This window comes from Bufo bufo, chromosome 11 (assembly GCF_905171765.1).
Source record: "Bufo bufo chromosome 11, aBufBuf1.1, whole genome shotgun sequence".
NCBI lineage: Eukaryota > Metazoa > Chordata > Amphibia > Anura > Bufonidae > Bufo > Bufo bufo.
In genome coordinates, this window is record NC_053399.1 from 97,127,091 (window position 1) to 97,140,712 (window position 13,622).

General features: G+C 46.1%; 1 protein-coding gene across 16 annotated transcripts in view; it reads left to right on the forward strand.

The window, feature by feature from the left end:
* Positions 1 to 13,622, forward strand: part of LOC120981727 (NACHT, LRR and PYD domains-containing protein 12-like) — a 509,415-nt gene that overhangs the window by 27,290 nt on the left and 468,503 nt on the right. For 14 of the 16 annotated variants that reach the window (XM_040411404.1, XM_040411390.1, XM_040411397.1 and 11 more), the window contains one exon: positions 105 to 272. In XM_040411404.1, the coding sequence (XP_040267338.1) occupies positions 105 to 272 (168 nt within the window). The remainder of the gene's footprint in view (positions 1 to 104; positions 273 to 13,622) is intronic. The other 2 variants (XM_040411392.1, XM_040411391.1) reach the window with 2 other exon arrangements.

Genomic DNA, 13,622 nt, shown 5'->3' on the forward strand with positions numbered 1-13,622 from the left:
TTATGCATTTTATCAAGAGGGGTTACATTCTCAGCATTCACAATCTACTGATTTTATACTGATGTTCTGTGGATGTGTTATTTCAGCCTTTCGTAATTTTGCAGTTTGGATAAGGCTGGGCTACCAAACACTTCCTGCATCAAATTGGCAATTGGAATAAGGAATCAGTCCCTGAAGAAACTTGACCTTTCTAATAACTACCTGTCTGGTCCTCACTTCAGTGACTTGATGGAGGCTCTGTCCAGTCCGGCCTGCAGGATAGAGACATTACGGTGAGTATAAGAGATGTGTACAGGACTGAGACATGTGGGGCACAAGGTATACATGGATTTTATTCTATTTTATGCTCTACACCATTGTTATGTCTATGAGATAAACTGCTGACTGCTCCTTGATATGTGACGTCTCTAGTAATGTCTGACTAATGCACCAGGTCCAGTCCAGCCTACAAGATAGAGACATTACAGTAAGGCCCCTTTCACACGGGCGAGTATTCCGCGCGGATGCGATGCGTGAGGTGAACGCATTGCACCCGCACTGAATCCGGACCCATTCATTTCTATGGGGCTGTGCACATGAGCGGTGATTTTCACGCATCACTTGTGCGTTGCGTGAAAATCGCAGCAAGCTCTATTTTGTGAATGGGGCTGCGTGAAAATCGCAAGCAAGTGCGGATGCGGTGCGATTTTCAATCACGGTTGCTAGGAGACAATCGGGATGGAGACCCGATCATTATTATTTTCCCTTATAACATGGTTATAAGGGAAAATAATAGCATTTTTAATACAGAATGCTTAGTACAATAGGGCTGGAGGGGTTAAAAAAAAGAAAAAATAATTTAACTTACCTTATTCCACTTGATCACGCAGCACGGCTTCTCTTCTGTCTTCATCTTTGCTGTGCACAGGAATAGGACCTGTGATGACAACACTGCGCTCATCACATGGTCCGTCACATGATCCATCACCATCAGTGACGTGCAGACAGTAGTGGATGATGTAGACGATCGCACTTGGGAGCCAGGTGAAGAGTGGGCTTCATCATCATCAGGAGAAAAGGGTGGCTGCTTGTGCGTGAGGCAGTGGCTGAGACAAAGAGGTGGAAGTGTGGGCATGAGTCAGCAGGGTAGCAGCAGTGCGAGGTCGGGAGCCAAACGTGCTTCAACACAGCCCTGCTTCAACACATGCAGCATCACCATAAAGTGGCCTGGGAAAACCGTGGTATCTGATGTAGTGGTTCAGCCTGACGCAGCAACCGCTGCATCACCCAGTGGCCCGCACCCCTTTTCCTGCAGTCAAGACTCCATCACCTCAGCCAAAGGGAGCTGTCTGTCCTTCCCATCATCTACTGGTCCTGATGCTCCTGCTGCTACTCCTCGTCATGCATTTTGTCAGCAATCGATCACCGAAGCGATTGCAAAAAGACAACAGTACGCATGCACTCATCCAACAGCACAGAAGCTCAACGTGCTCCTGGCCAAGTTGCTGTTACTGCAGTCCCTCCCTTTCCAAGTTGTGGACTCTGCACCTTTCAGAGAACTGATGCCTTGTGCAGAGCCAAGGTGGAGAGTCCAAAGCCGTCATTACTTTGCGAAAAAGGCAATACCAGCCCTGCACACGTCGGTGTTCTCTAAAGTTCAAGGCAGCACCGACTTGTGGAGCTGTAACTACTGTCAAGGACAGTATTTGTCCTTTACGGCCCACTGGGTAAATATGGTTCCTGCCCAGCCACACCAGTAACTTGGCCAGGTGACGCCACTGACACCTCCACTTTCTCAAGCTGTTGGTCCTGTGCCAATGTCCGCTTCTGCCTCCTCAACCTCCACTGTGTCCTCAGCCTCCACTGCAGGAACAATTCACAGTGCCCCTCCAGCATACAACATGTGTATGGCACGGCGGTGTCACGTTGTTCTGCACCTAGTTTGCCTCGGCGAATGGAGTCACACAGGGGAGGAACTGCTCCGCGTCCTCCATCAAGAAATCGAATCCTGGCTTTCTCCTCACCAACTCAAAATCTGAACCATGGTCACCCCAGAGTTGTGTTACTACACGCCTCTACCCCGCTACTATCTCCTAAGAGCCTTTACATTTGTCATCTGATGTGATTTTGCTCATGTCTTCACAACTGTGCATTTAAAACTTTGTTAAATATAAATTTCCTTGTAATTTTCCATGTTCACCAGCAGGTGGCAGCAATGCGTTGGTAAGGAACTAGTTACAGTTTAGTATATCTGGCCAGAAAACTGTGCATGCACTTCAGCCACTCTTACACTGCAAAGGCAGAACGGTGTTCCACAACATCGCCTTGTATGCGACGTTTCCACCCATTGGATTTCGACCCTCCATTTGCTGGACCGACTAATGTGAAGAAAGAAAGGCCATAAACAATTTCTTGATACTACAGGCGGACAGGAGTAGTCCCCTGTGTAACTTCGATGTTAGCCAGTGGCAGCTCATGAGTGACACCTGCTATTTGCTGAGGCCCTTTGAGGAGGCCACTTTATTTGTCAGTCACCAGGACTACGGGATGAACAACGTCTTTCTACTGCTTCATGTCCTGAAACAGATGCTGCTAAATCTGGCTGCCAGGGGACAGAAGACGTGGTGCCTATATCTCACTGCCACATGAGCCCTGTGGGGCCTAAACTGGAGGAGGAGAACATTTGTGCACAAGCAATGTGTAAAGATATGGGTGTTTTTTCTGCACAGGTGACATGCTCAGTTGCTTGCGTAGTGACAGCCGAATTGTCACCATTCGGCTGAGGGATGACTATTGGCTCTCCACCATGTTAGACCCTCACAACCAGTCTAAAAGCGGGGCCTTTCTTCCAACCGCTGAAGGGGAGGACAAACTGAACTACTATCGAGACATTCTGTGTAGTCAGTTGGCTGTTGCCTATGTGCACCATCGCTCATTATCACGAAGGTCTGACCGGGGCGGCCCTCTGCACTCACGTTCCACTGCCATGGCTGCTGAGGGAGGTGGTGGGGGGCAGGAGCAGTACCAGCTCCATCAGCAGCAACTTAAGTCTAAAGTCTCTGAGGAGTAGTTTTCTTCAGCCGCCTAGTGAAGAAGCTACTCACCAGCAGCAGCAGCTAGACATGGAGCAGAACCGGAACCAGCAGGTGGTGGCATACTTGGACTGCACCCTGCCACCCCACATCAAAGATCCCCTGGACTACTAGGCAGCTAAACTTGATTTGTGGCCACAACTGGCCGAATTTGCCCTGGACAAGCTTTTCTGTCTAGCTAGTAGTGTGGCTTCAGAGCAGGTGTTTAGTGCGGCAGGTGCCATATTTACCCCAAGGAAAACTCACCTTTCCACCCAAAATGTGAAGACACTGCCAGGATTTCCACACACCAGTGCCTGATGCATCTGACTAGATCATCCATGGTGCCACACACAGACTTTGTCAAAAGAGACCTGTTTCTTCAGGCTACCTGCTTTAGCTACTATTCTGATGCTGCCACCCGCCTGATGCCACACACCTGATACCAGGTGCTCCTACTGCCACCCACCATATTTTGCTGGTACTGGCTAGGCTTTTTCCCCCCACCTCCCCACTCTGTCACGGAGCCACTCTGAAGTCTCCTCATGCTTCTGCCACCTCACCACTCTGTGGTCTCCTCATGCTGATGCCACCATACCACTCTGTGGACTCCTCGTGCTGCTGCCAACTCACCACTCTGTGGTCTCCACATGCTGCTGCACCTCACCACTCTGGTCTCCTCATGCTGCTGCCAACTCATAACTCTGTGGACTTCTCATGCTGCTGTCAACTCACCACTCTGTCACTGGGCCACTCTGTGGACTCCTCATGCTGCTGCCAACTCACAACTCTGTGGTCTCCTCATGCTGCTGCAAACTCACCACTCTGTGTTCTCATCATGCTGCTGTCAACTTACCACTTTGTCACTGGGCCACTCTGTGGTCTCCTCATGCTGCTGCCATCTCATCACTCTGTGGACTTCTCATGCTGCTGCCACCTCACTACTCTGTCACTAGGCCACTCTGTGGACTTCTCATGCTGCTGCCAACTCATCATTCCACCACTGATGAGTAGTTTTCTTCACCCGCCTAGTGAAGAAGCTACTCACCAGCAGCAACAGTTCGACATGGAGCAGAACCTGAACCAGCAGGTGGTGGCATACTTGGACTGCAACCTGCCACCCCACATCAAATATACCCTGGACTCCTGGACAGCCAAACTTGATTTGTGTCCACAACTGGCCGAGTTTGCCCTGGTCAAGCTTTCCTGCCTAGCCAGTAGTGTGGCATCAGAGCGGGTGTTTAGTGTGGCGGGGGCCATAGTTACCCCAAGGAAAACTCGCCTTTCCACCCAAAATGTGAAGATACTACCAGGATTTCCACACACCAGTGCCTGATGCATCAGACTAGATCATCCATGGTGCCACACACAAACTTTGTCAAAAGAGACCTGTTTTTTCTGGCTACCTGCTTTAGCTACTATTCTAATGCGGCTACCCGCCTGATGACACACACCTGCTACCAGGTGCTCCTACTGCCACCCACCATCTTGTGCTGGTACTGGCTAGGCTTTTTCCCCCCGCCTCCCCACTCTGTCACTGAGTCACTCTGTGGTCTCCTCATGCTTCTGCCACCTCACCACTCTGTGGTCTCCTCATGCTGATGTCACCTCACCACTCTGTGGTCTCCTCATGCTTCTGCCACCTCACCACTCTGTGGTCTCCTCATGCTGATGTCACCTCACCACTCTGTGGACTCCTCGTGCTGCTGCCAACTCACCACTTTGTCACTGGGCCACTCTGTGGTCTCCTCATGCTGCTGCCAACTCCCCACTCTGTTTTCTTCATGATGCTGCCAACTCACCACTCTGTGGTCTCAGTAAATAATTGATACAGCCACAGAGGGGTTAATAATAAGTCCTCCTGTTGGAAGGACTCAGTAGGTCAATTCAGCTGATCAGTATTAAAGCATAAAGGATAGAGCAATAATAAACCATTTGCTGTAATGCCCAATATATAGTCAAGGATCCAGTAGCAGGCTGGTGTCTTTTAAGTCACTCCTGTGGCATCCCACAAGGAGTGAGTACACTGCCTGTTGTTACCTTATTGTTGCGCCCGGCAGGTTCAGCGTTCGGCAGGTTCAGCGTCCCACGTGGTCCTATGTTGGCTCGGCACCCCTGAAGCGTTCGGCGTCCCATGTGATGTTTTATGTAAATTTAGCGTGGCACGTGATCCTATGAGAAATCAGCGCGCTTGAAGCGCTTAGTGTCCCACGTGGTATTCTATGTAAATTCAGCGGGACACGTGATCCTATGAGAGGTCAGCGTAGTCGTTTGTCCTCTGATAGGTTTTGTGCCGGGGAGGCTGCGGTGATTGAATGGGCTGTTTAATTTTGTGTGGAAGGGCTTCCTGTAGAATTATTATATAACGTCCTTTAGATAAGCGGGTAGTCATGGGTATCACCAGACGCGTTTCGGAGTCTCTCCTGGCTCCTCCTTCAGTGGTGACCCGCTTTTGGATATGGCGCCCTTTTTATTCACCTCCTCCCATTGGATTCAATTAGGGGATAATTGGTCTTAAATTTGTTTTTAATCATTAGCAGCTAATTTCAATATAGGCTTTGTTTGATTGTTAGGTCGTTCCCTTAACCAGCATAGGGTACGGTCATTATATTTAGTGCTCAGGTGCAACAAAAGCTGAGTTTGTTAAAAATAGAGTTTATGAAAAATAGGGTATATGACCGTACCCTATGCTGGTTAAGGGAACGACCTAACAATCAAACAAAGCCTATACTGAAATCAGCTGTTAAAGATTAAAAACGAATTTAAGACCAATTATCCCCTAATTGAATCCAATGGGAGGAGGTGAATAAAAAGGGCGCCCTCGAGCCCATCAAGTTTCTCCCAAATCTGAGGTCATAAACAATGTCTTATAATGCAGTAATACTTCATACCATGCTGTTTTCTTCTAGCCTTCTGGGCAATGGACTGTCTGAGAAAGAAGAAGAAACCATAAGGACACTGATGAGCCAGAAATCCAATCTGAAGATTACATTTTCATGAAGAAATGCTAGAAGACAGCATATTTAGAGTGTTTCCTGATCCATTCCGGATCATGTCTGCTGGTCTACAGAGGATAAGGGCATTTCACCATCGTAAAGATACATATATGCCAGCCCAGCTGATATGGTCTGTATGGAGGCGTAACAATCAAATTCCTTGTGTATAAGACCCTGCCTAGATCCTGAAGATGTGTGCACTGTTGGGCCTAGCACATCGTAGACATTGTGAAATCCCGAAGCCTGTCACATAGAGGCGGCCATGCTGTATGTATGACCAGTCGTCAAGCTTGCAGCTGTGTACCTGCTTTAAGATGTATCATCCACTTTTTCTGGGATCTCCTGCCTAAAGTTCATTCCATGTAGATGGGATTTTACCACTCTTTGATTTCCTAACTCTTCAGATTTCAGCCTAATAAGAAGAAGATCACAGCTCAAACCAGTGCTTTTTTTTAAAGTGTGTGGGGAAAGTCAGTGACTCTTGGGCCTTTTACGAATTATCATGTATCACTCATTGACTGCATGATCAGCAAGAATTCACTCATTTGATTTTGATCGAATCTTTTTGGATGACCTAAAAATGATCATTTGTTGGCATTATATCCTGTCATGTACACAGGCATCTGCTAGACAGAAGGAAGAGCAAGTGAATGAAATTCCCCAGAATATATCCTTATTGTTGCCTACATGCCGCATGTAAAAGGGGTTTTCCGAGATTTTAATATTGATGACCTAGTAACAATATAGGTCATCAATATCAGATTGGCGGGGATCCGACACCGTTGTCGATCAGCTGGTTGAATAGAAGGCCGCACTTTGTGAGAGAGCAGCCTTCCCGGTGAGCAAGTGTAATTACAAACTGTACCATTCACTTCTATGGACAACTCATTCCCATTCGGGTGTATAGGAAGGAGCTGTCCCATAGAAGTAAATGGAACGGTTTGTAATTACACTGTTCACCGCTGCTCGGAAGCTGACTTACATTTAGAACTGGCGCTAGAGGCACCGAAGTTATAGAGAGGCCTGCGCCTCTTCAAAACTTCGGCGGATCCTTCATTAGCGCAGGGGCTTTAGTAAGACCGGCTTCTAAAATGACAGGACTTTCTTTTCCATTCTGGATAACGGAAACCAGACCGATCCGTTCTGCTTACCCATATGACGGATCAAAACGGAATGCCTCTAAAGGTTTTTGAATTCCGTCTCATGAATTCCATTGTTTTACAATGTTACAACGGAAACAATAACGGAATTCATAACGCTGATGTGAACCCGCCATTAGACGGGTTCATATTCACTTAGACTGGTCTCATTTATTTGTGCATGAAAAAAGTCTCATCTTTGCTGCGAAAAGTTGCATGTCTATGGAAAGTGCACACTTCAGCACTCAAAACAGATGAAAAAAAAGTACGCCAGCCCTGGAGCGGAGTAGAAACTACACTGTTTTTGCAGCACATTCAGAGACAAAAAATGGCGCAGTCATAAATAGGTTGGAAAAAGTTGCAAAAGTTTGAAAACTTCTGATTTAGTCAGAAAAATTCAAATAGGCGAACGAGGCGCAAAAGCCTCAAAAACAGGTGCAATTTCAGTAGTTAATGCAACCAAAAAAAAATGCATTTTATAGATTAAAAATAAACGCAAACACTATAGTAAATGCGCCGCACTGGAAGAAAGCAACCATGTTTTTCTGACTCTGGTCAACCATTTTAAGCCATTAATTACATAGCCTATTTTCAACTTAAGGACATGGCGGTTATTTTTTTTTTTTGTATATATATATTTATCCTCATGTGAGAGTTTGTGGTGTTTTTTTTCTTGGTGACCTGTATTTTTAATGCAACCTTTTTGTGGTATATGGTGTACGTTGTGTGGTATAAATGACACGATAACGCTATTCTGCAGCTCATGGTAATTACAACTGCACCAGATAGGGGGATTTTTTATGTTTTTCTACTATTGAATAATAAAAAACTTTTTTTTTTTACAAAATGACTTGTTTTGTGTTGCATTTGTATTCCTGTCGATGATTGAACACCGGGGGGGGCGCTATTATAATGAAGAAAAGGGAGTATCTCACAAATGAAGCACTTTGTAGCAGAAAGTAAATTACAAAAAATAAAGTTTTTTATGCTAAATTAATTAGAATAATATTTCATGTTGGCAGATTAATATAAAGTTTTATGAGGAAAGGCTTCGTAGGACTTGTATTTTATTATTTGAAATAAATCACTCCTTTTTTATGCATAGGAGTCCTGGGGATGTTCCCACAGGACTGGCAGCTATGGTATCTCTGTATGCAACCAGGGAAGGTGTAGTGATGTGGGAGGGAGCACCACACCGACAACAGGAGGGAAGGATAAAGGAACTAGGCCTCAAAGCTAGGGAAACGGAAATGGACACCACCTATAGAAACCCTAATCCTAGCCCTGACTCCTATCCGTATGAATGGACCTTGAGGGTAGGAAAATTCATACACTGGAGCCTAAGACCCTGGAAACCCTAAATAGCCCTGGAGTAGTGTCTGGGCTTGAGACGGCCTGTTCCTTCCAATATGAAAGAACCAGCGTCTCCCTGAGGCCTAGTAACAAAAGATAGAGGGGAAATGACAAAATATGAAAGGGAAGTAACACTTAACTTCTGAAGTAAATGGATGAGCAGGAACTTGGAAGAGGACCACACACCAGCACTTCCAATACCAAACTGAAGCTATCAACCGCATAGCATGATGGGTGAAGCCAGACTAAATAGAGGAGTTGTAATGACCACTAAGCTACACCTGAGACAAGTGGTGTGGTCATACCAGCAACAACACTAAAAACAAGTGATACCAAAGAGGCTGTCACATCGCATCAAGTGCAGCCAGTCTCTTAGATCTTCTGAGACCGTGACAAAAGGCGTCAATCACTTACTAGTCCCGCTCACTGGACTCCTAAGCATGCAATTAGCGGGGAGCTCAGTGAATAAAATGCAACTTATACTGAATCTTTTTCCTTAAAACCAACCTGCTGAGCTCCTGAACTCCATAACCTGCTGCCTGCGGGTCGGAAATCATATTCAATGTGATCGGTTTACTTTACAGCCAGCGGTTTGACAGAGTCTGATACAGATGAGTCCAATGCTCTGATTTCTGTTAGATAAGTGCTTTATTTGTGAGATACTCGCTTATCTTCATTATAATAGCGCCCCTGGTGTTCAATGTGTATAGTAAAGTGCACGTCCTCCTACTGAGCTGAATGAGCATGGTCACACATGAGTGTTCCCTCCTTCAGTTACCAACAGCCAGGTTTTCTGTTAAAAGGCTGTGACAGTTACAGGGAAAGAGCTGCAGTAGAACGATTATGCCCCCTGAGCTATGATAGGGAGAGATGCAGCAGAAAGAGCATGCCCCCTGAGCTGCCATAGGGAGATAGCTACAACAGATAGTATATGCCCCCTGAGATGCCATGAGGAGAGAGCTGCAACAGAAAGTATATGCCCCCTGAGCTGTGATAAGAAGATAGTTGCAGCAGAAAGGATATGCCCCCTGAGAAAGGACGTACTCCCTAAGATGTGATCGGGAAAGAGCTGTAGTGGAAAGGACACGCACCCTTAACTGCCAGCCTGAAGAATATCTAGCAGAGCAATTGCAGCAACGAATATGGAGATCCCTGGATCCATGTGAGGTACAGGGCTGGTTCTAGCTTTGTTAGAAAGAGATGTCATGGACTATGGACTTTTTTTTTACATCAGTCATGGCAGAACCTCTTTAAGTCATCATTTGCTAGAAATATATTCAAATGTTAGGGTGGGTGAGCATTTCTTCGAAAGACGATTAGAGCATGCAGGGGTAATGGTGCCGCACCCTCAACAGCCATGTAGTTAGAAAATGTAGGATGAGGGACCAAACCCCACACCTGGACCTGTAAGTCCATGTGACAACTGTGACCGCTGCCACCAGTAGCTACGTGATTTTCTGAACCCTAATGGACAAAAAAAACCTTCAAATTGGTTCCTGTGAGTTTTATGGGACCAGATAAAAGGTCACCTTTCCTGTGTGTGGGCTTTCTCTGATGCTGAAGCTCTGTCCCAATGGCCCTTAGACAAGAGTGGGGCTGATTCTTAAAAAAAAAACAGACTTTTGGGGAATTAAGATGGATATTTTGTACGCCAGTCTTGATCTACTTTTCGTTGGAATAAAATTCACCTCATGTATTGAGGTGCATCCCTGGTCTTCCATGCACCAGAAAGCTTTGAACCTTTACTCCAGTTCCCCTGATGTTTCTGTAGTACGTGTAGAAAAACATGATTTTCGCCTTTTTTATAGTTTAGCACATTGTATCTCACACACCCACACTTCATAACTAAAGTTTACAAGCTGCCTGGAGTGAAGACTTTCCAGTAACTAATTTCACACCTCGTGGACAACCAGGAGAGGTGAGGTAGAAGGCAACAAGACAGAACGTCTGTAAGTCCATATTTCTTCTTTGTGATTTTTTGAGAAATATGTGAATTTTCAGAAGTCGTTGCTCGATCAGTTGTTTTGCATATTTAGAAGGGATGACAGGGTAACTGTACTTCATCTTCTTCCTATAACTACTGGACTTATGTTCATGTCCTCCTGAGGTGTAGTGTTGTTTATATAGAGTATACTAGACGTATAATATATTTACTCCCAGTGGTGTGGTCATGTTGGGATTTGTAGTGTTTTATAGAGTATACTAGACGTATAATATATTTACTCCCAGTGGTGTGGTCATGTTGGGAGTTGTAGTGTTGTTTATATAGAGTATACTAGACGTATAATATATTTACTCCCAGTGGTGTGGTCATGTTGGGAGTTGTAGTGTTGTTTTTATAGAGTATACTAGACTGGTCATGTTGGGAGATGTAGACTCTTATGTATAGGGCATAATAGAATTGGTTTATGGTTGTGTTCAGTGGTCGGGTAAAACAAGGGTTTCGGAACGATATTCCAATGATACATGCTGTATAACACACTCTACACTCAGATATTCTTTCATAACTTTGTTCTGAAGGTTGTTCTTGCACTGAGGAAACCATGAGTTGCTCAACTGGAGAATCTGGAAGGAAAGGTCAGTATTGTATTATTCCATCATTAGCATTATATAGTACATGTTGGGAGGTGTAGACTCTTATGTATAAGGCATAATAGAATTGATTTATGGTTGTGTCCAGTGGTCGGGTAAAACTTGGGTTTCGGAACGATATTCCAATCATACACAATCTCCACTCAGATATTCTTTTGTAACTTTGTTCTGAAGGTTGTTCTTACACTGGGAAAATCACAAATCGCTCACCACGAGAATCTGAAAGCGAAGGTCAGTATTATATAATCCCGTTATTTTTAAGCTTTATATAGTATATGCTCCATAGACATGTGCTCCAGGTATCCTTACCACCCTGGGAGCCCAACCTTTACAGAAAATGCTTTTGGTGCCATACAGTTATTGGACAACCAGGTCTCCTGAGCCCCTCTGTAGTATACGGGAGTTGTAATACCCGTTACTACCAAAGTGTCACTTGGTGTGCTGTCGTCCCTCCTTAATATTGGGGAGTTGTTGTATGTCAGTTTTATAAAATGCAATGTAATGTGTGTATTTCCCTGTCACTGAAACTTGCATGCACAGGCCTGCTAGGGGTGTAATTACAACTTCTAGTCTATAGAGGGAGCTAGGGAGCCCTAGTTTATATAAGGCCAGTCAGGGAAGTGCAAAGCAGACGGAGTCTAGTGTCTGTAAACTACAGTTGGAGTTTAGACAATGTCTGAGACAAGTCCAGGCCTGAAGCCTGCTGTTCAGGAGAAGATTCCCTCCTGAATACCCATATGCAGAAGCGGGAACATCATAGCCTAAGGGCCTGAGGAACCATTCAGAAGCTAGGAGAGACTGAGGCAGATATCAGAGGAGCCAGAGGTACTGAGAGAAACAGAGGAGGTACTAATTTAAGCCATAATCAAGGATATAAAGCCAGACTTAGGTTAATGGGCCTTGGTGAAGAATTGCTACATTCCAGGATCAGACAGAGTTAGAGTGCAAGCTCCTTTGCTGCAAATCCTGTGTTTAACACTCTGTAATTACCCTGCTGTACTGAATTGCCTGCATCGACCGAATTGCAAAATCGACTGTATGCTGAGGAACTGCGTTTCCAATATTGTCTCTGCCTGCAAACTACTAAAGTTGAAGTTCTGTTTTAACACCACGTTTCCTCAAATTATTCCTGCATCCGCAAACGGCGTGCCACCGTTTACTTGGCACTGGCGTCACGAACTATTTCTGATTCTATACCTGCCCTTGCAGAGAGTCAGCTGTACCAGGTTAGTGTATATTGCACTACTACACCCAGAAACACCTAGTACACACAACTTGAGTACACTGCACCTCTCTTTTGGCGTCACGAACAGGATACGCACGCTTTCTAGTGCAAGAAGCGTGAACTTTGTGCCTTATACCGTTGCCCTGTGACCAAAGTGACAATTTTCCTGTTTTATTCAAGTGGACTTTGTGGACTTAAAATCATACCCAAAGTGTACCAAAAACCTCTAAAAAGCGCTGTGCAGTGTTGCGCTACCCAGAGGAAGAAAATCGCCGCATTGGAGTGTGGTTTTGTGGACTTTAAACATTCCTGCTTGCTGTCAGTGAATAGACAGCGTTTGTACCTAAAGATGGCCGCTGAGCTTGCTGAATTTACTGCTGCGTCACCTTCATCCCGAAAAGGCGGGAAAAGTTGGCGCCTTTCTGAGGAAAAAGCGGGAAGAAGGTCAAGGGCAGGCGCCACGGCTTATCTGGACATTTGCATGTCTGCCAGCATGGACACCGCCCTCCATATACTGGAATACCTGGGGGGCGGCTCCCCAGTGCAATGGGAGGAGCTGGCTACTCTAATTGACGCGACCCTATCGCTCTCCTCAGTAGGATCGAGCATGTTGGATTGTGAGCAGAGTGTTGCTGCAGCGTCCGCACCTGTAATTGACATGATGACTGACACCGGTGTAGAGCCAGAGGAGGCTCCACCGGCCTACGCTCCGGGACCGGAGCAACCCGCCTGCCGCACTAGGGAAAAGGAACCCGAGCCCTACTATGGCTCATGGAGGGACTTTTTTCAGCCATCGTTCAAATGGTCTTCCCTGATGGCGGAGATTCGGGAGGCCGCTATCAAGCGGAATACCAAGACTAAAATCGTGTATGAGGAGCTAACCAAGACCATACATGAAAGACACACGCACACCCAACCCCGCCTGGAAAGGAGAAAGGGAGTGGTGCTGTCGTTTGACAAATCCCGTGGCTACGGGTTTATTCAGGACTATCTTACTGGCAGAGACCTCTATGTGAATCGCAGGTCTGTCAAGAGAGACTACCTCCCTTCGTACCAGCACAGCCTCCGCGAGGGAGAGGAAGTGGAGTACACCCCTGCCGAGAGCCTGCGAGGCCCCTATGCGACTGCTGTGACCCGTCCGAAGCGAGGACCTGAGGATTGGGAGGCAGACGAAGGAGAAGACTACTCTGGCTGCGAGCGAGAACCGGAACGCTCTCCAGAGCCGGCCCATCACGCCTTTCAGGAGCGGAGCTCCTTCATTGGGCCG